At 45.1% G+C, this 24266-nt stretch overlaps 2 protein-coding genes across 2 annotated transcripts in view; one reads left to right on the forward strand and one right to left on the reverse strand.

Annotated features, from left to right (window-relative positions):
- LOC311103946 (serine/threonine-protein kinase LMTK2-like) overlaps positions 1-9686 on the forward strand; it is a 59257-nt gene extending 49571 nt beyond the window's left edge. The window contains exons 10-14 of the mRNA XM_084145582.1: positions 4672-4821; positions 5065-8263; positions 8507-8642; positions 8958-9224; positions 9390-9686. Of these exons, the coding sequence (XP_084001708.1) occupies positions 4672-4821; positions 5065-8263; positions 8507-8642; positions 8958-9224; positions 9390-9418 (3781 nt within the window). The 3' untranslated portion in view covers positions 9419-9686. The remainder of the gene's footprint in view (positions 1-4671; positions 4822-5064; positions 8264-8506; positions 8643-8957; positions 9225-9389) is intronic.
- Positions 9687-12747: 3061 nt separating this feature from the next.
- Positions 12748-24266, reverse strand: part of LOC311103947 (tectonin beta-propeller repeat-containing protein 1-like) — a 28192-nt gene continuing 16673 nt past the window's right edge. The window contains exons 14-25 of the mRNA XM_084145583.1: positions 22875-23032; positions 19348-19484; positions 18359-18452; positions 18145-18241; positions 17920-17999; positions 17752-17808; positions 17498-17672; positions 15827-15962; positions 15413-15505; positions 15008-15114; positions 14736-14861; positions 12748-14490 (exon numbers count right to left, since the gene is read on the reverse strand). Of these exons, the coding sequence (XP_084001709.1) occupies positions 14065-14490; positions 14736-14861; positions 15008-15114; positions 15413-15505; positions 15827-15962; positions 17498-17672; positions 17752-17808; positions 17920-17999; positions 18145-18241; positions 18359-18452; positions 19348-19484; positions 22875-23032 (1686 nt within the window). The 3' untranslated portion in view covers positions 12748-14064. The remainder of the gene's footprint in view (positions 14491-14735; positions 14862-15007; positions 15115-15412; positions 15506-15826; positions 15963-17497; positions 17673-17751; positions 17809-17919; positions 18000-18144; positions 18242-18358; positions 18453-19347; positions 19485-22874; positions 23033-24266) is intronic.

Below are 24266 nucleotides of genomic sequence, written 5' to 3' on the forward strand. Positions count from 1 at the left end.
TCTTGGAGAGTACAGTGGTTTCTAATTGTTTCTAATCTTGGTAAAGGCACCATGGCTAGATGCATAACTGTAATTTGTGTATTTTAATCAACTTAAATCTGAACAAAAACCATATTTATGTTAATTGAATATTAGGAATGTCAGCACACTATCCCTATGTGTTTCAATGCAAACCGGGCTTAATAGGAGCTTACTGGGCTTAATTGGAACCACAGTGATTTAAGGTGAAAAACAGAATAGCAACATCAACTCCTAAAATATTTGGGAACTAATGGTTCGGGGTAAAAATATACACTAGAATACAATATTATGCAAAGTTAATATTGATCATATTGAACAATATGTATTTATTGCCATTGTGTAGAGGGAGTGCTGAGAGAAATGTCACATTTACAAAAATTGCATCTATGAATAACAATGCAATTTTTATTTGACAGGAAAATAAGACAACATTCATTTATCCATGTGGTAAGTCGCTCTGGATAAGAGCGTCTGCTAAATGACTAAAATGTAAAATTTAAATTTAAAAATGGAAGCTGTAAATGCCTGGTCTATTATAGAGGTTAAACATAAACAATACTATAGTAACTGACAAATAAAGTAGCAGGGTGGACCGTGTAATCTTGAATCGGCCATAAATCCCCATGTGACAGGGGGAATGGAAGCTTGTGTGCAACAGGGAGTGGGAATTGAATGCAAGCTTCACAAAAACATTGAAATTGTTAAAAAATGTCTAGCCTATCTATGGGTAACAGGGTTGACGTTATGTTCGACCTGCTTAGTTTTCCACCACAAAACACCAGATAATGGCTAAAAAGAGTAGCACCAGCTCACCTGCTTTTACACTATGATTTGACTATAAGATGTTGAATGTCTGTTTTGAAAAATTATTTTGAAAGGAATACTTTCATCATATTAAAACGAGAGTTCAGTTCACATAACAGGGTTGACCTTAAAATGAATGACAAATGTAAATGAATCACTAATCACGTGAAATAAATATGAATCCTCAGAAAGCAACAAAGTAACTAGGGCTTTAAAATGATGGTGAAAACTTGGGGACATTTTTGGGTTAAGTGGGTTAAAATCTTCCTAGAAGTTGGAAAAACATGAGATGGGACATGCAGGTTTTTTGGCACTTTAGCAAGTCTATTCATATAAAAAAAAGATGTATTGAATGTTCCATGTGGTCTGTATTAAAGGGTACTTCATTTAATATAACATGCTATTAAAAATCAATATTGGTGCACAATTTCTACTTAAAATTTCAAATAGACGCAAAAGGAACTCTATTCGTGGTTTGACCCATATACACGTAGGCCTATATACTGAGTATATTAAACATTAAGAACACCTGCTCTTTCCATGACAGACTGACCAGGTGAATCCAGGTGAAAGCTATGATCTCTTATTGATGTCACTTGTTAAATCCACTTCAATCAGTGTAGATGAAGGAGGAGACAGGTTAAAGAAGGATTTTAAGTCTTGAGACATGGATTGTGAATTATGTGTGCCATTGAGGGTGAATGGGCAAGACAAAATATTTAAGTGCCTTTGAACAGGGTATGGTACAGTGAGGGGAAAAAATAATTTGATCCCCTGCTGATTTTGTACGTTTGCCCACTGACAAAAAAATGATCAGTCTATAATTTTAATGGTAGGTTTATTTGAACAGTGAGAGACAGAATAACAACCAAAAAATCCAGAAGAACGCATGTCAAAAATGTTATAAATTCATTTGCATTTTAATAAGGGAAATAAGTATTTGACCCCCTCTCAATCAGAAAGATTTCTGGCTCCCAGGTGTCTTTTATACAGGTAACGAGCTGAGATTAGGAGCACACTCTTAAAGGGAGTGCTCCTAATCTCAGTTTGTTACCTGTAAAAAAGACACCTGTCCAGAGAAGCAATCAATCAATCAGATTCCAAACTCTCCACCATGGCCAAGACCAAAGAGCTCTCCAAGGATGTCAGGGACAAGATTATAGACCTACACAAGGCTGGAATGGGCTACAAGACCATCGCCAAGCAGCTTGGTGAGAAGGTGACAACAGTTGGTGCGATTATTCGCAAATGGAAGAAACACAAAATCACTGTCAATCTCCCTTGGCCTGGGGCTCCATGCAAGATCTCACCTCGTGGAGTTGCAATGATCATGAGAACGGTGAGGAATCAGCCCAGAACAACACGGGAGGATCTTGTCAATGATCTCAAGGCAGCTGTGGTCAGATGAGACCAAAATCGAGCTCTTTGGCATCAACTCAACTCGCCATGTTTGGAGGAGGAGGAATGCTGCCTATGACCCCAAGAACACCATCCCCACCGTCAAACTTGGAGATGGAAACATTATGCTTTGGGGGTGTTTTTCTGCTAAGGGGACAGGACAACTTCACCGCATCAAAGGGACGATGGACGGGGCCATGTACTGTCAAATCTTGGGTGAGAACCTCCTTCCCTCAGCCAAGGCATTGAAAATGGGTCGTGGATGGGTATTCCAGCATGACAATGACCCAAAACACACGGCCAAGGCAACAAAGGAGTGGCTCAAGAAGAAGCACATTAAGTTCCTGGAGTGGCCTAGCCAGTCTCCAGACCTTAATCCCATAGAAAATCTGTGGAGGGAGCTGAAGGTTTGAGTTGCCAAACGTCAGCCTCGAAACCTTAATGACTTGGAGAAGATCTGCAAAGAGGAGTAGGACAAAATCCCTCCTGAGATGTGTGCAAACCTGGTGGCCAACTACAAGAAACGTCTGACCTCTGATTGCCAACAAGGGTTTTGCCACCAAGTACTAAGTCATGTTTTGCAGAGGGGTCAAATACTTATTTCCCTCATTAAAATGCAAATAAATGTATAACGTTTTTCTGGATTTTTTTTGTTGTTATTCTGTCTCTCGCTGTTCAAATAAACCTACCATTAAAATTATAGACTGATCATGTCTTTGTCAGTGGGCAAACGTACAAAATCAGCAGGGGATCAAATACTTTTTTCCCTCACTGTAGTAGGTGCCAGGTGCACCGGTTTGTTTCAAGAACTGCAACGCTGCTGGGTTTTTCACGCTCAACCGTTTCCCCTGTGTATCAAGAATGGTCTACCACCCAAAGAACATGAAGCAAACTTGACACAACTGTTTGTTACCTGTAAAAAAGACACCTGTCCAGAGAAGCAATCAATCAATCAGATTCCAAACTCTCCACCATGGCCAAGACCAAAGAGCTCTCCAAGGATGTCAGGGACAAGATTATAGACCTACACAAGGCTGGAATGGGCTACAAGACCATCGCCAAGCAGCTTGGTGAGAAGGTGACAACAGTTGGTGCGATTATTCGCAAATGGAAGAAACACAAAATTACTGTCAATCTCCCTTGGCCTGGGGCTCCATGCAAGATCTCACCTCGTGGAGTTGCAATGATCATGAGAACGGTGAGGAATCAGCCCAGAACAACACGGGAGGATCTTGTCAATGATCTCAAGGCAGCTGTGGTCAGATGAGACCAAAATCGAGCTCTTTGGCATCAACTCAACTCGCCATGTTTGGAGGAGGAGGAATGCTGCCTATGACCCCAAGAACACCATCCCCACCGTCAAACTTGGAGATGGAAACATTATGCTTTGGGGGTGTTTTTCTGCTAAGGGGACAGGACAACTTCACCGCATCAAAGGGACGATGGACGGGGCCATGTACTGTCAAATCTTGGGTGAGAACCTCCTTCCCTCAGCCAAGGCATTGAAAATGGGTCGTGGATGGGTATTCCAGCATGACAATGACCCAAAACACACGGCCAAGGCAACAAAGGAGTGGCTCAAGAAGAAGCACATTAAGTTCCTGGAGTGGCCTAGCCAGTCTCCAGACCTTAATCCCATAGAAAATCTGTGGAGGGAGCTGAAGGTTTGAGTTGCCAAACGTCAGCCTCGAAACCTTAATGACTTGGAGAAGATCTGCAAAGAGGAGTAGGACAAAATCCCTCCTGAGATGTGTGCAAACCTGGTGGCCAACTACAAGAAACGTCTGACCTCTGATTGCCAACAAGGGTTTTGCCACCAAGTACTAAGTCATGTTTTGCAGAGGGGTCAAATACTTATTTCCCTCATTAAAATGCAAATAAATGTATAACGTTTTTCTGGATTTTTTTTGTTGTTATTCTGTCTCTCGCTGTTCAAATAAACCTACCATTAAAATTATAGACTGATCATGTCTTTGTCAGTGGGCAAACGTACAAAATCAGCAGGGGATCAAATACTTTTTTCCCTCACTGTAGTAGGTGCCAGGTGCACCGGTTTGTTTCAAGAACTGCAACGCTGCTGGGTTTTTCACGCTCAACCGTTTCCCCTGTGTATCAAGAATGGTCTACCACCCAAAGAACATGAAGCAAACTTGACACAACTGTGGGAAGTATTGGAGTCAACATGGGCCAGCATCACTGTGGAACTCAGTGTAATCTTTCGTTTCAAGGAATATTTATGTTTTGGGACCTGTTTTGATACTTTTATTAAGAACATTATTCATTGCGATGTGAATATGGTTATTATTATGCTGCAATATGAAAATAGTTTTCCTCCATCTCATTGAGCATTTAATCACAGACCAATGTTTCCATCATACATGCAGGGTACAGTAGGTTGTGAGTTCTAATTAGTCATAATAAGTGTTTCTGTGATCCCTGCGTTTGCAGGGCCCTGGGGGTGACTCTGTGGGAGCTGTTTGAGAATGCAGCCCAGCCCTACCCACACCTGTCTGACCGCGAGGTCCTGAACCACGTCATCAGAGAACAGCAGATCAAACTGTTTAAACCACAGCTGGAGCTGCCCTACTCCGACAGATGGTCAGTCCCTCTCTTTCCAACCATACTACACATGATACCAACTGGATCTAGTTGGAGTACATTTTATTTATGGGATGTCTCCTGAATTGTTAAAATACTTGTATACATTATCATAAAGATAGGTGGATCAAGAATTGCATACCTGACATTGAAACGATATGTTCTCTTATGAAGTGAAATTGTATTTAAAAATCCTCTGCTCATGCCATAAAGGGTAATACCTCAACTCTCTCCCCTGTGCAGGTATGAGGTGTTACAGTTCTGCTGGCTGGCTCCAGACAAGCGGGCCACGGCCGAGGAGGTCCACCGGCTGCTCACCTACCTGCGTATGCAGGGCCAGAAGGATGTGGAGGACGACTTCCAGCAGCGCTGGGACTCCCTCAAGCCCAACCCTGTCACGCGCCAGACCACCGTCAGCCACTCCTCCTACCCCATTCTGGAGCAGTTTGCAGACGACGCACTGCGGGCCGAGGTGGACGAGATGCTCACCGTCACTGAGACCAGCCGCGGCCTGAGCTTTGAGTATGTGTGGGAAGCGGCCAAGCACGACCATTACGACAGCAGCAGCGGCCACGGCCGCTCGGCCATGGACACCAAGCTCAACTACCACAGCATGTTCTTCCCAGTACCCAGTGAGGACATTCAGGCCCACTTCCCAGACCCCGTAGCCCCCAGGACGGGGGGCACCGACAGCAGGAACACCCATTCGGCAATCCCTGGGATCCTTCCCGTGTTTGACGCTCACAAACCAGCCAATGGGAACGAGTACTACATCCAGTTGGAGGAGCAGGGGGAAAGCACCGTGGAGGCAAAGGAGAACAGGGGTCCAGAGGTAAACACAGTGTCTGACAGGCAGCAATTTATCACCCTCCAAGATGTCCGCTTGGACGAGTCCAGCACCGACGCAGACTTCTTCCACCGCAGCATAGACTCCAAGGACTCGTACCTCCAGGACAGCCACATCTGGTCTTCCAGTGAGCATGACAGCCCCTACCACACCAACATCTTCAGCGAGGGAGACTCCAGACAGGACTCCCATTCCTGGAACAGGGGCTTCATGGAGCTTCCAGAGCTCAACGGAAATGGTCTCCAAAGAGGGGAGTCTGTAGAGGGGCAGGCCCAGGGAACAGAAAAGAGCTTTGGGAATTCTTTTTTAGGGGAGCGCCAATCAGAGGTCATCCTCCAGGACTCTTTAGAGGAGCGGGAGGAGGAGGAGGAGGGGGAGGGAACCCCGGATGTGATGAGGCTTCTGAACACTGAGAAACTAGCGGACAACTTCATGTTCCTCAAAGAGAAGAGCCTGATGAAGGAGGGCTCTGGTTTATCAGGGAAAAGTAGTGGGAGTCTACAACCGGACTTCCTCAAACCTGGTCTGACCCATGTTCCAGAGCACAGCTTCAGAATGAACTCTTGGGATGATGATGATGATGAGACCATAGATGGCTTAAATGTAGCAGAGATCCCCATAAAACCTGTAGAGAGCAACATGTCCCCAGCAGAAGAGGAACTTTTTGACTTTATGAGTCCCAGTTTTGTGGATTTCCTGCAACCGCTAGCAGACCCTAAAACACTGGTGCCTTCAAATACACTGGTAACAGAGGACATCTGTAGCAACCAGCTGCCAGTTAGAAATAGCTCTTCCAGCGAAGACTTTGGTCTGCTGCAGCAGTCCTCTGATATGGGGATGGACACTGCTTTTGACTCTACCTCTGAGAGGGCCGAGGTCCCTGTCATTAGTCCAGCAAATATCCGCCAGTCTCTCACACACCTCTCTGAAAGTGCCACTACAGACCCCCTGTGCATGGATGCCAAAAACCCCAGCCTTGAAGACCGCCTCGGAGCCCCAGAGGATGACTGTGTTGAATCCATAGGAATCAAAGAGCCGACAGACGACCTGCTAAGCCATGGCTCTCCCCCAGCCTATGTCAGTGAGATTGCTGTTGACAATGGCCTGACCAGCGAAGGCCTGACCAGTGATGATCTGCTGAGCGACCTGGTTGAAGATGATACAGAGGCAGAAATGGACACCGTCCTCTCTGAGCATGAACATGACGACGACGGAACTTTTGAGGTGGAAGAAGCGTCTCACGATAGGTCCTCTCTGCTGGTCTCCGGTCCTTCCATGGACCAGATCAGCCAGGACAGCCTACTGGAGGACAGCATCTCCACCACTCTGCCCACTGTGGAGAACTCAGCCGAGACGCCAGACTCTCTGGACTCCCTGGACATCAGCCACAGGCTGGAGGGGTCGGTCGAAGAACTAAACACCCCGGCAGCACCTCACAAGCTCCAGCCCCCGTACAAAACAGCCGACAGCGGCTACGAGACGGAGAACCTGGAGTCTCCAGAGTGGAACTCTCAGCCCATCATCAAAGACCACTTCTCAGAGGAAAACGGTCTGAGTTTGGCCGAAGAAGAAGAAGAAGAAGAGGAGGAGGAGCCAGCAGCTGCTACCACGCTAGTTCCCCCTGAAATCATTGTCTCGGAGGTGGAGAGTGTGATGGATGCTCAGGATGGTGAGGACCAACAGGCAGAGCCCATCGCACCTGGCGAGGAACCTTTCATGGGAGGCAACTATAGAGACTCTGCTTACTTCTCCGACAACGATTCCGAGCCTGAGAAGAAGTCTGAAGAAGCCAACTCGCCAACTGGGGACGTCAGTGGCAGTGTTTCTGGAGGTCCATTTGTTCTTCCTGAAGTCACAGAGGAGGAACATGTAGGGTCTTCTGCTGGGTCACAGTCTGCCATTGCTCGAGAAGCTCTGGTTGATGTTGGAGTGGAGAAGACCAAGCCTCAGCCCTTGGAAGGGACCAGTCTCCCTATGCTGGTCCTCACCACAGAGGAGGACTGGGAGAAGACTTCACCTGTGTCCATCGACGGCAGTGTGGACGAGACCAGGACACTGGAGTTATTCCCCGACTTCAGGACTTCTAGTCACTCCGTGTCCAACGGAACATCCACAGAGGACCTGGAAAAGCCTCCATTGCCTGCTGTTGCTACCTCAGCAAAACCCTTTCCTGAGAACATACCAGTCCACGCTAAGCTAACCAGGACCTACGCCAGCGAGATCACCCCCAAGCTCAAGGAGCCCGACATGGAGGGGAGGTACCTGGGCAGGCGGGACGGCTCCGATGGGGACGGGCAGGAGGACGGAGGGGAGGCGGACGAAGAGGACGATAACAGCGACGACTCGGATGATGACATGCGGGCGTACCGGTTGCACAGCTCCAGCGAGGACAGCGAGGACGACACGGTGCACCCGGTGCCTGTTATAGTCTCGGACGACAGTAGAGCACGGAACCTCAAGAGCCTGCTGAAGCCCACATCGCTGAATGTCACCCCCAGCGCCAAACCCTCCATGCAATCAGGAGGCAGCGATGCAGACAGTGCCAGTAGAGCTGTGTCGTTCTTCGACGATGTCACGGTTTTCCTTTTCGACCAGGTACAGTACCCACTTGTCACCTTTTGCATGCACACAGACAGACATTGTTTCACTTGTATTGAACAATTATATCAAAACAACTCAAAATACAAATTGGACAACGATTATGGCTATGCATTAGAAATGGTTTGAATGTCATGTGATATTGCGTTTTTTTTTTTTGTAACATTCACAGGTTCTAGTCTAAATATTGTCATTAGACTGAACTTTAACATTTGCACTTATTGGTCTCCTCATCTGTAGGAGACCCCCACCAAGGAGCTGGGAGACCATTCGTCAGGTTCCAACAGCCAGGTGTCCGAGTTCAGCAGCCCTGTGCCCTCGGCCAGCTACCTGAATAGGTTCACCAACTCTACAGAGAGCTCCACAGATGAAGAAGGTAACTCATCACGATACGGCCAACATCAATCAGCATTATCAAGGCAGAACCTAAAGGGCTCCATAAATCCTACCTGACTAAATGTTCTTAATCCAAATGAATACAGCATGGTAGCTGTCCACAAATATGCAGATGTTTATAGTTTGACCATGTACCAAAGATACACCATGGAAGTTCATTTGCTAATTGTTTACATACATTTTGGTAATTTAGGGGGGCCCCTTTTGGCTAAAGAGCACCTCCAGTGGCAAAAACGTTCCGTATACCCTCTAATTGTACCAAATCAAGGTATTAAACGGGTGTCTCTCTCCTCAGGCGGTGGGTTTGAGTGGGATGACGACTTCTCGTCCCCAGAGCCCTCTGCGTTCCTCTCCAAGGCAGCTACGGACCTGGCCGTGTCTAAGACCATGTCCCCTTCGTCTACGGCCTCGCACTACTTCTCCCCTCCCCCTCCCGGGGGCCGCGCCCCGGAGCCCAGCTGGAGTAGCTCTAACTCCAACTACTCCCGCTTCTCCATCTCCCCGGCCAGCATCGCCAGCTTCTCCCTCACACACCTCACTGACTCGGACACCGAACAAGGAGGCAAGTGGGAGTGCACCAACACACCTACACACAACACACTCAAATAAACTACAGAAAACAGACAGGCGTGCGCATGTGCTTGATGTCCCCCATACATAGTAATTGAATAGGATCTCTATGATCTACCCTCTAACTCTGTATTTGTGTATTTCTGCCCCCCATCAGGAAGCAGTGAAGAAGGAGAGAAAGACTAAGGTGCACGTGGAAGGGACAGTTTCCCCCCACTTCTCTGAGGGGAATGGACCCAGAGCCTCGCACGACGTCAGGTGAATGAAGGAGAGCTCCACATACAGACTAAAGACAGACGGACGGATGACACAGTGTTATGAAGGCTGTGGATGCTTCTCTTCTCAGGCAGAACTGCTCCCCCCCAAGAGGTGTCCATGAAGAGAACTAGAAACAGACTGAGCCGACAGCCAACAACCCCCTCAACAAAATCCCCTTCCTTCCACTGAAAGCCTCTTAGCAAATATGACAGACGAACAGTCGAGGCCCAGTCAGGTCTCTGAGCCATGTTCTCTCCTTCTGCTTTTTCCCTCTTACCCCCTCCATCAGTGTGTGGTGTCCCCATCAGTGCAATTCAGCAGGAAGAACAGACAACAAAATGGACCTAACTTTTTCTGTTTGCTTTAAGACTTGTTGAGCGCATTCCAAGTGTTTGGTTAATGTCCTCATTTCCTGAGGGGATTCTGTTTCACCCAAAAAATACACTTTTATTTTGAAGACCTAAATCATTGATTGAACCACAAACTACAATTGAACCACAGCCCCACTGGCTGCTGGGGCATCTTGTGTCTGCAATCAAATAGGAATAATAAGCTCTTTGCATCAGGCTGACTAAAACACCAAGGCCCTTGGGTGCAACACTGCTCAGTAACATTGTTCAGTAGCTCCTTTGCTACATTGTGCGATTATTACAGGAGTTGCCTTTTGGAAACTATTTATTTATTGCCAGGTCTACTCATGAAGTGTGTATGCTTCAACAGGAGATGATCAAGAGTGGGAGAGGTATATTAGGAATTTAAGGAACCAAGTTTTGGTGATTGACTCATTCACCGTCCACACATCCCATCTGTATAATTGGTGTCACTTTCTCAGTCATCTGTTCTAGTGAGAACCATAGAATAAGAATGTGTTCTACGGTGAGAATGGCTTAGTGTTATGGAACAGGAGAGGTCTGACAAAGCCTTACAGTTCAGATTCATATGAAGGAAGTTCACTTCAATTCAGTTGAACACCATCAGTAGAAGTTTGGATAAGGTAACATTGTCACAAGCCATGGTTTGAATTAACAGTATGTGACTTCAAGGTTTGTCCAGTTTCTTCACCAATCAATGGGTCTTATCACAGTGCCTATTTCATATTGATTACACTGTATACACAAATATCCTCTCCCCTTTCACTGGAGGAATCACATGATTAAGGAGTCAATACATTTTGTCCTGACACACAAGCCTAGTGACTCTGTGAGTTTGCATCAGGAGACATAGGAGTGAAACATCGTAATGTAATACGAATTGTCGAGGTGTTTTGTGAAACAAATGTGCAATGAGTATCTTTTGATGAGATGAGGTTTTGGGGTATGAGTTTAATAGGAGGAGCCAGTTGGGATGTGGCAGCGTCCCAAACGGCACCATAAAGGGAATAGGGTGCTATTTGGGACGCAGATCATTTCTCTGGTACTGTGCAGGATCTTACAGTAACTCAACCCCTAGTTGTCATTGGACTGACTACCAAGACAGACATGCCTGTTCTTTGTTTTGTTTGGTTTACTATGTCAAACCAATTCTACACTCATACTGAGTTTTATTTTCTGCACGAGTTATTCTCCTTAACTACTGCATGTGACACAGCCGAGGTAAAGATTACCTTAAGGATTGTGGACATTGCCATAGCAACCCGGCTGTTATGCGCCACTCAACGGACTGTCTCCAGTATGATTTGTTTTGGTGTGCAGCAGGGTTGGGGTCTGTATCACCACCATCAATGATGTATAGAAACATAATATTATGATTCAGCTGGAGCAGCAAGGCCAGCTTTTCATGGTCTTTCTGTTCCTGTAGTTCAAACAGTTCTTCCAGACTCAATGGGTTCAACACAGATAATTATATATAGCTCTTGGTTTAGTGACTTGTCAAGGTTTCCCGTCATTGGTGACGTCATTTGAACATGTCTTCAGATACGTAGTGGATAGAAACTCTCTCCTCACCTGCAGTATTCCAGACAAGGTTAACCTCTTTACTACCAGCAGCCTGTGCGTTCTTTCAGTTACACTTTAAATTTATTTTATTTAAGGAAATCCTGATGTTTTATTCTACAGTATATACATTTGCTTAATCTTGCACATTTTAGAAGGCTAACTTAATGTTGAACTGTACTGATGTATATAAATGTTTAATTTTGTCTGTACATGGGGAATGATGTAATCAAGTCCTAGGTTTGAGGTTTCATTTTGTAATTTAAAGCAGCGTTTAAAAAGAGCAACATATCACGGTAAAAAACAAAATGACGAACGGTTTAATTAAAGGTGCTACACAAGATTAGTTGAACTTTTGCATTTTAATTTCAGAAAATGTCCATATCTGCAGTAACAGTTGAATGATAGTTTCACAGTATTACCTACCCCGCTAGTGTTGTGATTGGCTGTGATATCCTACTATTGATTTCTCCCGCCAGAGCGGCATCGGTTGTCAAAATGGGAAAGCTGTTCTGATTGTGGCTGTACCATCTAGTGGAAATCGCTAATTTCCTGGTTGCTAACATTTTATTCGGTTCGAAAACAAGCACTGAATAGTGTAGAGAATCATTGTACCATCTAAATTGCTGTGAAATATATTTTCATTAACCAAAACTAGTTTTTACAGCTGTTTAAAGCTGGTGGACCAAAATCAAAAGTTGGTTTTGGTCCACCAGTTTCAAAAACAGCTGTAAAATATTTTTTGAAAATATTTCAGAGATTTAGATGGTACAATGATTCTCTACACTATTCAGTGCTTGTTCTCACATACTCTGAAATTGAGCGAAGTGTAGAATTTTAGCAACCAGGAAATTACAGCCACAAAGTCAGAACCAATCAATAGGAGAATATGACAACACTGGCAGGTAAGTAATACTATTCCACTATTAGCACCAGATATTATGGACATTTCCTGAAATTACAATGTAAAAATGCCAAAAAATCCTATTGTGTAGCACCTTTAAAGACAAACAGATAGGAAAATCCATTCTGTCCTTTAAACTTGTAAATTTTACAAATTGTAATATTTTTACTTCATATTGATGATGATCATGCTTAGTGTATTTGAATGAAATGTTTATAATTACACTGTTTAATATGGAAATAAATGCAAATTTCCTTCAATAGCTTGTCTGATTGTGCTCAACACCTAGTAGCCCATGTGTTACTTACTCAACCAGCCAACCTATTTTGGTATAACAAAATGTTAAGTGGTGTAACTAAGTTCTTTACATAACATGCATTATTAAAAGTTAACACCAACTCCATCTCACACCTGTACAAACATGAATTTCACTACACTAAAGTGATCCTTTAACTCCCAAGTGATAACACATTGAAACTCAAGGCCCATACAAAGAGAACACCCAAGGTTGCAGAGCTGTTTTGAAATTTATTTCACAGTTGTCTGTCCTTGTAAGAGAACATCCATAACATTCAAACCTGCTGTATTCACAGCTTCAACAGTCAAGGCCACAGCAAACTCAGACAGGAATTCAAACAAAAACAGCAGTGCGCAGACATTACGCAGCACTTTAAGGTAGTTTACACTTGAGCTGACATCACCGCAAATGTGATCACCAAACATCCAGGAAATTGCCTTTAAAGTGAAGTGTAGTGATGTAGGTACAGTGCTGTTTGTTTGAATACCGGTCTCCGTATCTGCATGGAATACTGAAGTAACAAACACTGAAAACGAATCCACCAGGGATAAGTCAAAACTAGAGCCTGGAGTTTCTGCTGATCATGTGACCTGAACAGGAAGCACTCCTATTCATAACATTCTGGATGTTAACAATCCCTAACACAGCAAATAGATGCTATTCATTCTGTATTATTTACTACCCTTGATGTTTTTACCATCTTAGGAAAGAACTGGTGGTAAATTGACAGTGATGTTCTTAAAATAATCCTTGTTGTCATGGAAGCTCAGAGCTATTGCTAGAATTGATATTTTTTGTTCTGAAGAAAAAAAAGCTACTTCAACCACTACATTCCAAACATCATGCAGGCCAAAACATAAATAAACCAAGATGACAGCCAAAAAGCTATAAAATAAATAATTCCAAAGCACACAGACCTTGATGAAAAAGTACTGTTTGTCAACTAGGCAAATGAGAAAGCAAAAACAACGTCAACAAAACAAAATCATACAAAGCAAGACTATACTGTGAGGTCCAAGGGAGTGGAGTAGGCAGTCAGTGTGTTGGTTGGTACAGAACCCTGGTATGGGACACAGGCATGCCGAGGACTCGGTTCCATTTCTCACCCTAGCAACTTCTCCTAGCACCTGCCACTAATGTTCACAGACCTTAATGGACTGGATGAACTGACAGAAGCTCTAATACGTCTACTGCTTTCAGACATATGAACACTGAAGGGATGGTCTCGGTCAAAGGTGGCCAACTTGCATTGGTAGCACATGTTTCAGCCTAGCACTAACTGATTTAAATATCCAACTAAATCATGGTCTTTCCATTTAGACCAACGTTACCATGTTTGTGCTGGGTTGGAGCAAAAATTTGCAACCAGGGTTGGAAATGGAACCAGGCACACACAGGGCTGTGAGTAGAGATGGAGGAACGGGGCGGGTTAGTAGGGGCCCTACAGACCCACAGCGTTCCCGTTCTCCTGTGACAAAGGTATCCTGGCAGGGAGTGGGCTATGGGGGGTGGTGTCAGTAAGGGCCGGCCTGGCAGGGAGTGGGCTATGGGGGGTGGTGTCAGTAAGGGCCGGCCTGGCAGGGAGTGGGCTATGGGGGGTGGTGTCAGTAAGGGCCGGCCTGGCAGGGAGTGGGCTATGGGGGGTGGTGTCAGTAAGGGCCGGCCTGGCAGGGAGTGGGCTATGGGGGGTGGTGTCAGTAAGGGCCGGCCTGGCAGGGAGTGGGCTATGGGGGGTGGTGTCAGTAAGGGCCGGCCTGGCAGGGAGTGGGCTACGGGGGGTGGTGCCAGTAAGGGCCGGGGTGGCAGGGTGGGGGGCACGCAGAACCTCTGTGGAGTTCCCTCTCACACTGATGTGTTCCCATCCTCCCTGAAAGACAGAGATCCTTACATTAACATGACATCTCTTCCATAACCATCTTCACAACAACAGAGGTATTTCAGATACTGTACAATGTCTGCATCCCAAATGGCACCTTATTCCCTTTGTAGTGCACCATTTGTGACCAGGGCCCATAGGCCTCTGGTCAAAAGTAGGGATTTGAATAGGGTGACATTTTGGACACGGCCAATGTCTTTGGAGCGGACATCAACACCCAGTTGGTAATGACTCACCCCGATGCCGTAGTCCCAGGATTGGCCCTTGGGCTGCATGGGTCCCACCCCCAGCCTGTGACAGACAGCTCCATGGACAGACAGCTCACTGGGGCAGCCTGGGACCCAGTCTGCTATCACCCACACCTGGACAAAACAACACCACATGACCAGGTGTTGGAAGTAGAAAACAAGTCACTAATAACTTACTCACCACTGTAAAATGAGCTTGAAAAAAAACAGCACTTTTTAAATATAAGAATGATTTCACTTTATGGGAGCGTTGTACTAACCTGGTCTAGAGGTCCTACTGAGACTTTAGTCACGTTGTTGGAGATGAGCTCCCAGGCTGAGCCCTGGGGGTAGCTGGGAGTCAGGCCCTGTCTGTACCACAGGTTACCTACACACACAGCAGGGGAGAACAGCAGTCAGGAGAGACTTTCCTAACTATTCCATTAGTTAGGAAACATTGATCTTGCTTGTCGATTCATCCATCTAGGGACTACGTCTGAAAGTGCAGATGGAAATGAGTGTTTTCCTTACCCCGGCACATTTACATTGATGTGGACAAATGTTGATTAATGTGCACTGTCCCTGTCAATTAAATACATTCCTTCATTGACTTATCAGAGAGCTCTCCTGCAAAGCAAGCATCGAAAGAGCTGACCCACAGGTTGTGGATAGTAGTGGGTACTCACTGTTTTCGTCCACAGCGTAGACAGAGGTTCTCCCTACAGACAGCTGTCTGAGGCTCTGTCTGGGCGGGGAGGGGATGTGGTACCAACACTCTCCTGCAGGATGATGACAAAGAACAAAAAAAACAAGTTGACTAACTACAATTAGGTTCAGTATGGGCCAGGAAATACACAGATTAAGCCTAGTCCTGGACTAAAACGTGCTTTCAATTGAAAATCTCCAATGAGTTATTTTTAGTTCAGTACTAGTCTTACAGTGATCTGTGTCTAGGAAACGGGCCATTATGTTCTTTCAAAAAGAAATGTATTAGTAGTTGTGTATTTCAGTCATAGAGCACTGTAGGCCATCCATATATATCCAGCATCTCAGAAGGACCCAGATGTTTGTTTGGTTCCTCCCCAGGGTTTGGGTCTCACCTGCAGGGTTGCTGGCGGACACTGAGCCCCTGTAGAACACGGCTCTGTCCCTGGCGATGGCCCACACCTGGTGACCACCCCCGATGGAGATGGACTTGAAGGGCTGGTCAGTACCCACGTGGAGCCACGAGGAACCCTGAGGTGGTATAGTCAGAGGTGGCATGAACAATCAACAGCACAGCACCATAGAATGTAATACAACATATTACATACTTACGGTATTAGCTATGTATATATATATTTTTTTTTTAATGTATTACGGTCAGAATTATTAATTTTTTCATTGTCATACACTACATGGCTAAAAGTATGTGGACATCCCTTTAAATTAGTGGATTCAGCTATTTCTGCCACACCTGTTGCAACAGGTGTATAAAATCACACAGCCATCCAATCTCCATAGACAAACAGACAGTAGAATGGCACGTACTGAAGAGCTCAGTGACTTTCAACGTGGCACCGTCATAGGATGCCACCTTTCCAACAAGTCAGTTCGTCAAATTTCTGCCCTGCTAGAGCTGCCCCGGTCAACTGTAAATGCTGTTATTGTGAAGTGGAAACATCTATGAGCAACAATGGCTCAGCCGTGAAGTGGTAGGCCACACAAGCTCACAGAACGGGACCCCCGAGTGCTGAAGCGCGTACAAATCGTCTGTTGCAATACCCTCTACCGAGTTCCAAACTGCCTCTGGAAGCAACCTCAGCACAAGAACAGTTCACCTGGAGCTTCATGAAATGGGTTTCCATGGCCGAGCAACCACACACAAGCCTAAGATCACCATGCGCAATGCCAAGCGTCGGCTGGAATGGTATAAAGCTCGCAGCCATTGGACTCTGGAGCAGTGGAAACACGTTCTCTGGAGTGATAAATCCCGCTTTACCATCTGGCAGTCTGATGGACGAATCTGGGTTTGGCGGATGCCAGGAGAACCTGCCCAAATGCATAGTGCCAACTGTAAAGTTTGGTGGAGGAGAAATAATGGTCTGGGCTGTTTTTCATGGTTCGGGCTAGGCCCCTTAGTTCCAGTGAAGGGAAATCTTAACGCTACAGCATACAATTATGTGCTTCCAACTTTGTGGCAACAGTTTGGGGAAGGCCCTTTCCTGTTTCAGCATGACAATGCCCCCATGCACAAAGCGAGTTCCATACAGAAATGGTTTGTCGAGATTGGTGTGGAAGAACGTGACTGGCCTGTACAGAGCCCTGACCTCAATCCCATTGAACACCTTTGGGATGAATTGGAACGCCGACTGCGAGCCAGGCCTAACCACCCAAAATCAGTGCCGACCTCACTAATGCTCTTGTGGCTGAATGGAAGCAAGTCCCCACAGCAATGTTTCAACATCTAGTGGAAAGCCTTCCCAGAAGAGTGGAGGCTGTTATAGCAGCAAAGGGGGACCAACTCCATATTAATGCCAATGTGTACGTCCTAGACTCGTAACATATTCACTTGGGAATGGAAGAAAGCTGGATACTGAGGTTTGGTCAGAATTGATTGTAAAAAAAGTCTGACGAAAAGGGGGTGCTGAACTCTGTTATATAGAAGAATAACATTGGAGTGAGCATGTTGTTTGATCATAGTTTAATCAAAGAGGATGTTATTCTGTGATGGTAGTAATGAGTGTCTTTGGTTAAAGTCCCAGGTTGTAGGGTTTGGGGGTGTTCCTCACCGCAGGGTTTTGGGGGGTGACCCCCAGGCGACACAGGACGTCCCCCTTGTCACTGAGGCCCCAGACTGGGACCTGCTCCATACTGCTCTGAGCCAGGCATGGCAACACTGTGATGTCACTCAGGGGGATGGGCGGGACTTCCTGCCACGGGGCAGTCAGGGTGATTTTACACTTCCTGTGTGGAAACGAGAAACATTATCATCATACTCTTCCTACTGAACTGTTTGAGTGTGAGTGAGTGAAAGAGACTATACCTGAACCAGCGCCTACGTCTGACAAAGTCCTTCAGGCTCTTGTTGCCATGAAACGTCCTACATGACAGAGACACAGAACACAGTCAATCAACACAAGACTTCTTCTAAGATAAGTGTAAGCCATGATATAGGGTTGATAAAACATGAATGGACATTTGTATTTCTTACACAGGGAAGTCTGCTGCATACTGCCATCCTTCTTTGTCTGTCCCTCCTGAGAAAGCGAAGTCGACTGCCCACTCTGTCACCTGGCATAACAGAGGCATGTTCCATGTTGAGGGGGAGGGGGAGTACAAGTACAACATTAACAACTCAAGATACAGTTAGAAAAAAATTGAACATTGGACTAAGAGGTTTTAGGGTGTAGGAGGTTTAGGGACTAGGTCTACCTACCCAGCTCCACTGAGGCGAGGGTGGGTGGGTGGTGGACTTGGTGCACTCTGTAAAGCCGTTGTCATCACTCCACGGGAACCGGTCTGTGGGGAGAAGCCTGGAAGGGTGGCAAAGTGGATATTACACACACTGACCTATAGGGGAGCTGTCGGAAGTGTCTAGAACATATTATTGCAATGCACACACGCACAGTCGCGTGAGAGAGATGTAGTACTTGTCTGTGTATCCGGTCATGGGGTTCCATCGCTGGTTCTCATAGATGTACACAGTCCTTACATCTGTCTGTGTGTGCAGGCTACCCGTGTCTCCTACAAACAGAGAAAAGTCACAACTCTGCTATAATAAGTCTGATGGTGTAGCAGGGCCATGCAAAGTCTATGGTTGCATCCCAAATGGAACCCTCTTCCCTTTATAGTGCACTACTTTTGACCAAAGCCCTGGTCAAAAGTATTGCACTATATTAGGGAATTGCTCAGGCAATCACCCACCCAGTTAGCCAAGCAGTAAGTTATTAATAAGTAATAAGGCCATTCACTTTTCTAGTTCTCTAGCTGGAAGGTTCACTAATACAGTACTTTGAATTGTTACTTTATACTTGGCTACAACACTTTGTAATTTGGGTGAACTATTCCTTTAACCATATTGACTGTATAAGCAGGTTGAGGGCTAGGTTGAAAATGACAAAAGGTCAAAACAAGAGGATTCTAATATCCCATAACTCTTTGCAACAATGGGACCAGCTATGCTAGTTAGCAACGGCACTGGTCCCATGAATCTGTTTATTTTCTAAAAGCTTCCACATGGAATCAAAACTTGTCGTAACCTCCTTTACCTTCAACCTAGGTTGAAGTTAAAGAAGCTTAAAGTGTAAAGATTAAAGAAGCTTACAGGGTGGACTAGTAAAGGCACGGTGTAAGGCAGGTGTGAACAACTTGAGTCCTCAAGAACCGCAGTCACAGTGCTTGCTGGTTTTCATCTTTAATTAAGGTCAATCAATGACTTAATCAGCTACATGGAAGAAATGATTGAAAACCATCACAGGTGTGTTCATTAGGGCAAAATGTTTTTTTTGCAATGGAAAATGAAAATGAGTGTTTCTTATTGGACAAGTCCAGGTAGTCCATTTTTGTCTGTTTTGTGCCTAATGAACACAACCCAGGACTGTGGTGGCCTGGAAGACTGAGTTGTGGGGTCATTTATTACCCTGAGGGGGCTCTTCACCAGCAGCGCTGCCCGAGCCAGAGTAGACCCAGGCGGTGCCGTCACACCCGATCCCCCACACCACACTCAGACTGTTAGACTCTACACAGCGCAGGTGGCCCGGGACCTGCAGCCAAAACCTGCACCAGGACCAGACAGTACAGCTAGCGGTTAGCGGATCTAGTGGTTAGCGCCCAGACAGCGTTAGCATCACAGGAGGCTGGCGAGGGGAGGACGGTTTATAATAATGTCTGGAATGTAGTGGTGTTAAACACATGGAAACCATGTGCTTGATAACATTCCACTTATTCCGTTCCAGCCATTAGTATGATGCCGTCATCCTCAATTAAGGTGCCACCAACCACCTGTGGTTAGCATCCAGCAAAAGAAGCAGAGAGGCACTAGCACCAATTGCCAACAGTAAGACAGACGTTAGCACTATGCTTAAGATTACCAGAGATAAGACGATCATTGTTTTAGCAGGTTAGTAGTAGCTAATAGATTGAAGTCAGCTGAGTTATGTTAGCCAAACAACAGTGGACATCCCAAGTGTTAGCATGTTAGCTATATGAGTGCAAGAACAGAGAAAAGAACAAGGGTACATGGTTGGTTGGCTTCAAGGCAGTGAAGGAACATGCTACAGTGTGTAATAACAGTGCGTGATATGTTGGTAAAGCTCAATGTGTGATATGTTGGTAAAGGTAAAGCTCAATGTGTGGTATGTTGGTAAAGCTCAATGTGTGGTATGTTGGTAAAGGTAAAGCTCAATGTGTGGTATGTTGGTAAAGCTAAAGCTCAATGTATGATATGTTGGTAAAGGTAAAGCTCAATGTATGACATGTTGGTAAAGGTAAAGCTCAATGTGTGGTATGTTGGTAAGGGTAAAGCTCAATGTATGATATGTTGGTAAAGGTAAAGCTCCATGTGTGGTATGTTGGTAAAGGTAAAGCTCAATGTGTGATATGTTGGTAAAGGTAAAGCTCAATGTGTGGTATGTTGGTAAAGCTCAATGTGTGGTATGTTGGTAAAGGTAAAGCTCAATGTATGGTATGTTGGTAAAGCTAAAGGTCAATGTATGGTATGCTGGCAAAGCTCAATGTGTGGTATGTTGGTAAAGCTCAATGTGTGGTATGTTGGCAAAGCTCAATGTGTGGTATGTTGGTAAAGGTAAAGCTCAATGTATGGTATGTTGGTAAAGGTAAAGCTCAATGTGTGGTATGCTGGTAAAGCTAAAGCTCAATGTATGGTATGTTGGTAAAGCTCAATGTGTGGTATGTTGGTAAAGCTCAATGTGTGGTATGTTGGTAAAGGTAAAGCTCAATGTGTGGTATGTTGGTAAAGCTAAAGCTCAATGTATGGTATGCTGGTAAAGCTCAATGTGTGGTATGTTGATGAAGCTCAATGTGTGGTATGTTGGTAAAGCTAAAGCTCAATGTATGGTATGTTGGTAAAGCTCAATGTGTGGTATGTTGGTAAAGCTAAAGCTCAATGTATGGTATGCTGGTAAAGCTCAATGTGTGGTATGTTGGTAAAGCTCAATGTGTGGTATGTTGGTAAAAGGTCAAGCTCAATGTGTGGTATGTTGGTAAAGCTCAATGTGTGGTATGTTGGTAAAGCTCAATGTGTGGTATGTTGGTAATGGTAAAGCTCAATATGTGATATGTTGGTAAAGGTAAAGCTCAATGTGTGATACAGTGGGGAAAAAAAAGTACTTAGTCAGCCACCAATTGTGCAAGTTCTCCCACTTAAAAAGATGAGAGGCCTGTAATTTTCATCATAGGTACACGTCAACTATGACAGACAAATTGAGATTTTTTTTCTCCAGAAAATCACATTGTAGGATTTTTTATGAATTTATTTGCAAATTATGGTGGAAAATAAGTATTTGGTCACCTACAAACAAGCAAGATTTCTGGCTCTCACAGACCTGTAACTTCTTCTTTAAGAGGCTCCTCTGTCCTCCACTCGTTACCTGTATTAATGGCACCTGTTTGAACTTGTTATCAGTATAAAAGACACCTGTCCACAACCTCAAACAGTCACACTCCAAACTCCACTATGGCCAAGACCAAAGAGCTGTCAAAGGACACCAGAAACAAAATTGTAGACCTGCACCAGGCTGGGAAGACTGAATCTGCAATAGGTAAGCAGCTTGGTTTGAAGAAATCAACTGTGGGAGCAATTATTAGGAAATGGAAGACATACAAGACCACTGATAATCTCCCTCGATCTGGGGCTCCACGCAAGATCTCACCCCGTGGGGTCAAAATGATCACAAGAACGGTGAGCAAAAATCCCAGAACCACACGGGGGGACCTAGTGAATGACCTGCAGAGAGCTGGGACAAAAGTAACAAAGCCTACCATCAGTAACACACTACGCCACCAGGGACTCAAATCCTGCAGTGCCAGACGTGTCCCCCTGCTTAAGCCAGTACATGTCCAGGCCCGTCTGAAGTTTGCTAGAGTGCATTTGGATGATCCAGAAGAGGATTGGGAGAATGTCATATGGTCAGATGAAACCAAAATAGAACTTTTTGGTAAAAACTCAACTCGTCGTGTTTGGAGGATAAAGAATGCTGAGATGCATCCAAAGAACACCATACCTACTGTGAAGCATGGGGGTGGAAACATCATGCTTTGGGGCTGTTTTTCTGCAAAGGGACCAGGACGACTGATCCGTGTAAAGGAAAGAATGAATGGGGCCATGTATCGTGAGATTTTGAGTGAAAACCTCCTTCCATCAGCAAGGGCATTGAAGATGAAACGTGGCTGGGTCTTTCAGCATGACAATGATCCCAAACACACCGCCCGGGCAACGAAGGAGTGGCTTCGTAAGAAGCATTTCAAGGTCCTGGAGTGGCCTAGCCAGTCTCCAGATCTCAACCCCATAGAAAATCTTTGGAGGGAGTTGAAAGTCCGTGTTGCCCAGCGACAGCCCCAAAACATCACTGCTCTAGAGGAGATCTGCATGGAGGAATGGGCCAAAATAACAGCAACAGTGTGTGAAAACCTTGTGAAGACTTACAGAAAACGTTTGACCTGTGTCATTGCCAACAAAGGGTATATAACAAAGTATTGAGAAATGGTGACTTATTTTCCACCATAATTAGCAAATAAATTCATAAAAAATCCTACAATGTGATTTTCTGGATTTTTTTTCTCATTTTGTCTGTCATAGTTGACGTGTACCTATGATGAAAATTACAGGCCTCTCTCATCTTTTTAAGTGGGAGAACTTGCACAATTGGTGGCTGACTAAATACTTTTTTCCCCCACTGTATGTTGGTAAAGGTAAAGCTCAATGTGTGGTATGTTGGTAAAGCTCAATGTATGATATGTTGGTAAAGCTCAATGTGTGGTATGTTGGTAAACGTAAAGCTCAATGTGTGGTATGTTGGTAAAGCTCAATGTGTGTTATGTTGGTAAAAGGTCAAGCTCAATATGTGGTATGTTGGTAATGCTCAATGTGTGGTATGTTGGTAAAAGGTCAAGCTCAATGTGTGGTATGTTGGTAAAGGTAAAGCTCACATCATGTCACAGGGCAAGGTGTGTGCCGGGGCCTCCAGAAAGGGAGAGGGCTCATGTACCATCACGTCCCCCTTGGAGGTGACTGACCACAGGGCTTGTCGGGAGGGGGTTCCGCTGATCCCTCTGGCCTCACAGCAGCACCCAGCCAACAGGGACAGCTGCATAGGAAACACAGACACCCCTTCAGCGATATGGCCAATGGTACAGTCCGGATGGATAACAGTAATAATACTGGACTACATTTACTCAGTGGTTTTAGGTATGAAGGCTTTACACAGCAATTGGACAACATTGAAACATATAAACTTTCTAGAGAGTATCTGGTATCCTCTCTTATGATAAGTACTGTGGCAGCGCCCCACATGGCACCCTATTCCCTATGTACAGTTGAAGTCGGAAGTTTACATACACCTTAGCCAAATACATTTAAACTCAGTTTGTCACAATTCCTGACATTTAATCCTAGTATAAATTCCCTGTCTTAGTTCAGTTAGGATCACCACCTTATTTTAAGAATGTGAAATGTCAGAATAATAGTAGAGAATGATTTATTTCAGCTTTTATTTTTAATCACATTCCCAGTGGGTCAGAAGTTTACATACACTCAATTAGTATTTGGTAGCATTGCCTTTAAATTGTTTAACTTGGGTCAAACGTTTCGGGTGGCCTTCCACAAGCTTCCCACAATAAGTTGGGTGAATTTTGGCCCATTCCTCCTGACAGAGCTGGTGTAACCGAGTCAGGTTTGTAGGCCTCCTTGCTCGCACACGCTTTTTCAGTTCTGCCCACAAATGTTCTATAGGATTGAGGTCAGGGCTTTGTGATGGCCACTCCAATACCTTGACTTTGTTGTCCTTAAGCCATTTTGCCACAACTTTGGAAGTATGCTTGGGGTCATTGTCCATTTGGAAGACCCATTTGCGACCAAGCATTAACTTCCTGACTGATGTCTTGAGATGTTGCTTCAATATATCCACATCATTTTCCTTCCCCATGATGCCATCTATTTTGTGAAGTGCACCAGTCCCTCCTGCAGCAAAGCACCCCCACAGCATGATGCTGCCACCCCCGTGCTTCACGGTTGGGATGGTGGGGCGGCGCGCACAATTGGCCCAGCGTCGTCCAGGGTAGGGGAGGGATTTGGCCGGCAGGGGATGTAGCTCAGTTGGTAGAGCATGGCGTTTGCAACGCCAGGGTTGTGGGTTCGATAAAATAATGTATGCACTAACTGTAAGTCGCTCTGGATAAGAGCGTCTGCTAAATGACTAAAATGTAAATGTAAATGTGTTCTTCGGTTTGCAAGCACCCCTTTTTCCTCCAAAACATAACGATGGTCATTATGGCCAAACAGTTCTATTTTTGTTTAATCAGACCACAGGATATTTCTCCAAA

This window comes from Coregonus lavaretus, assembly GCF_964263955.1.
Source record: "Coregonus lavaretus genome assembly, chromosome: 28".
Taxonomy (NCBI): domain Eukaryota; kingdom Metazoa; phylum Chordata; class Actinopteri; order Salmoniformes; family Salmonidae; genus Coregonus; species Coregonus lavaretus.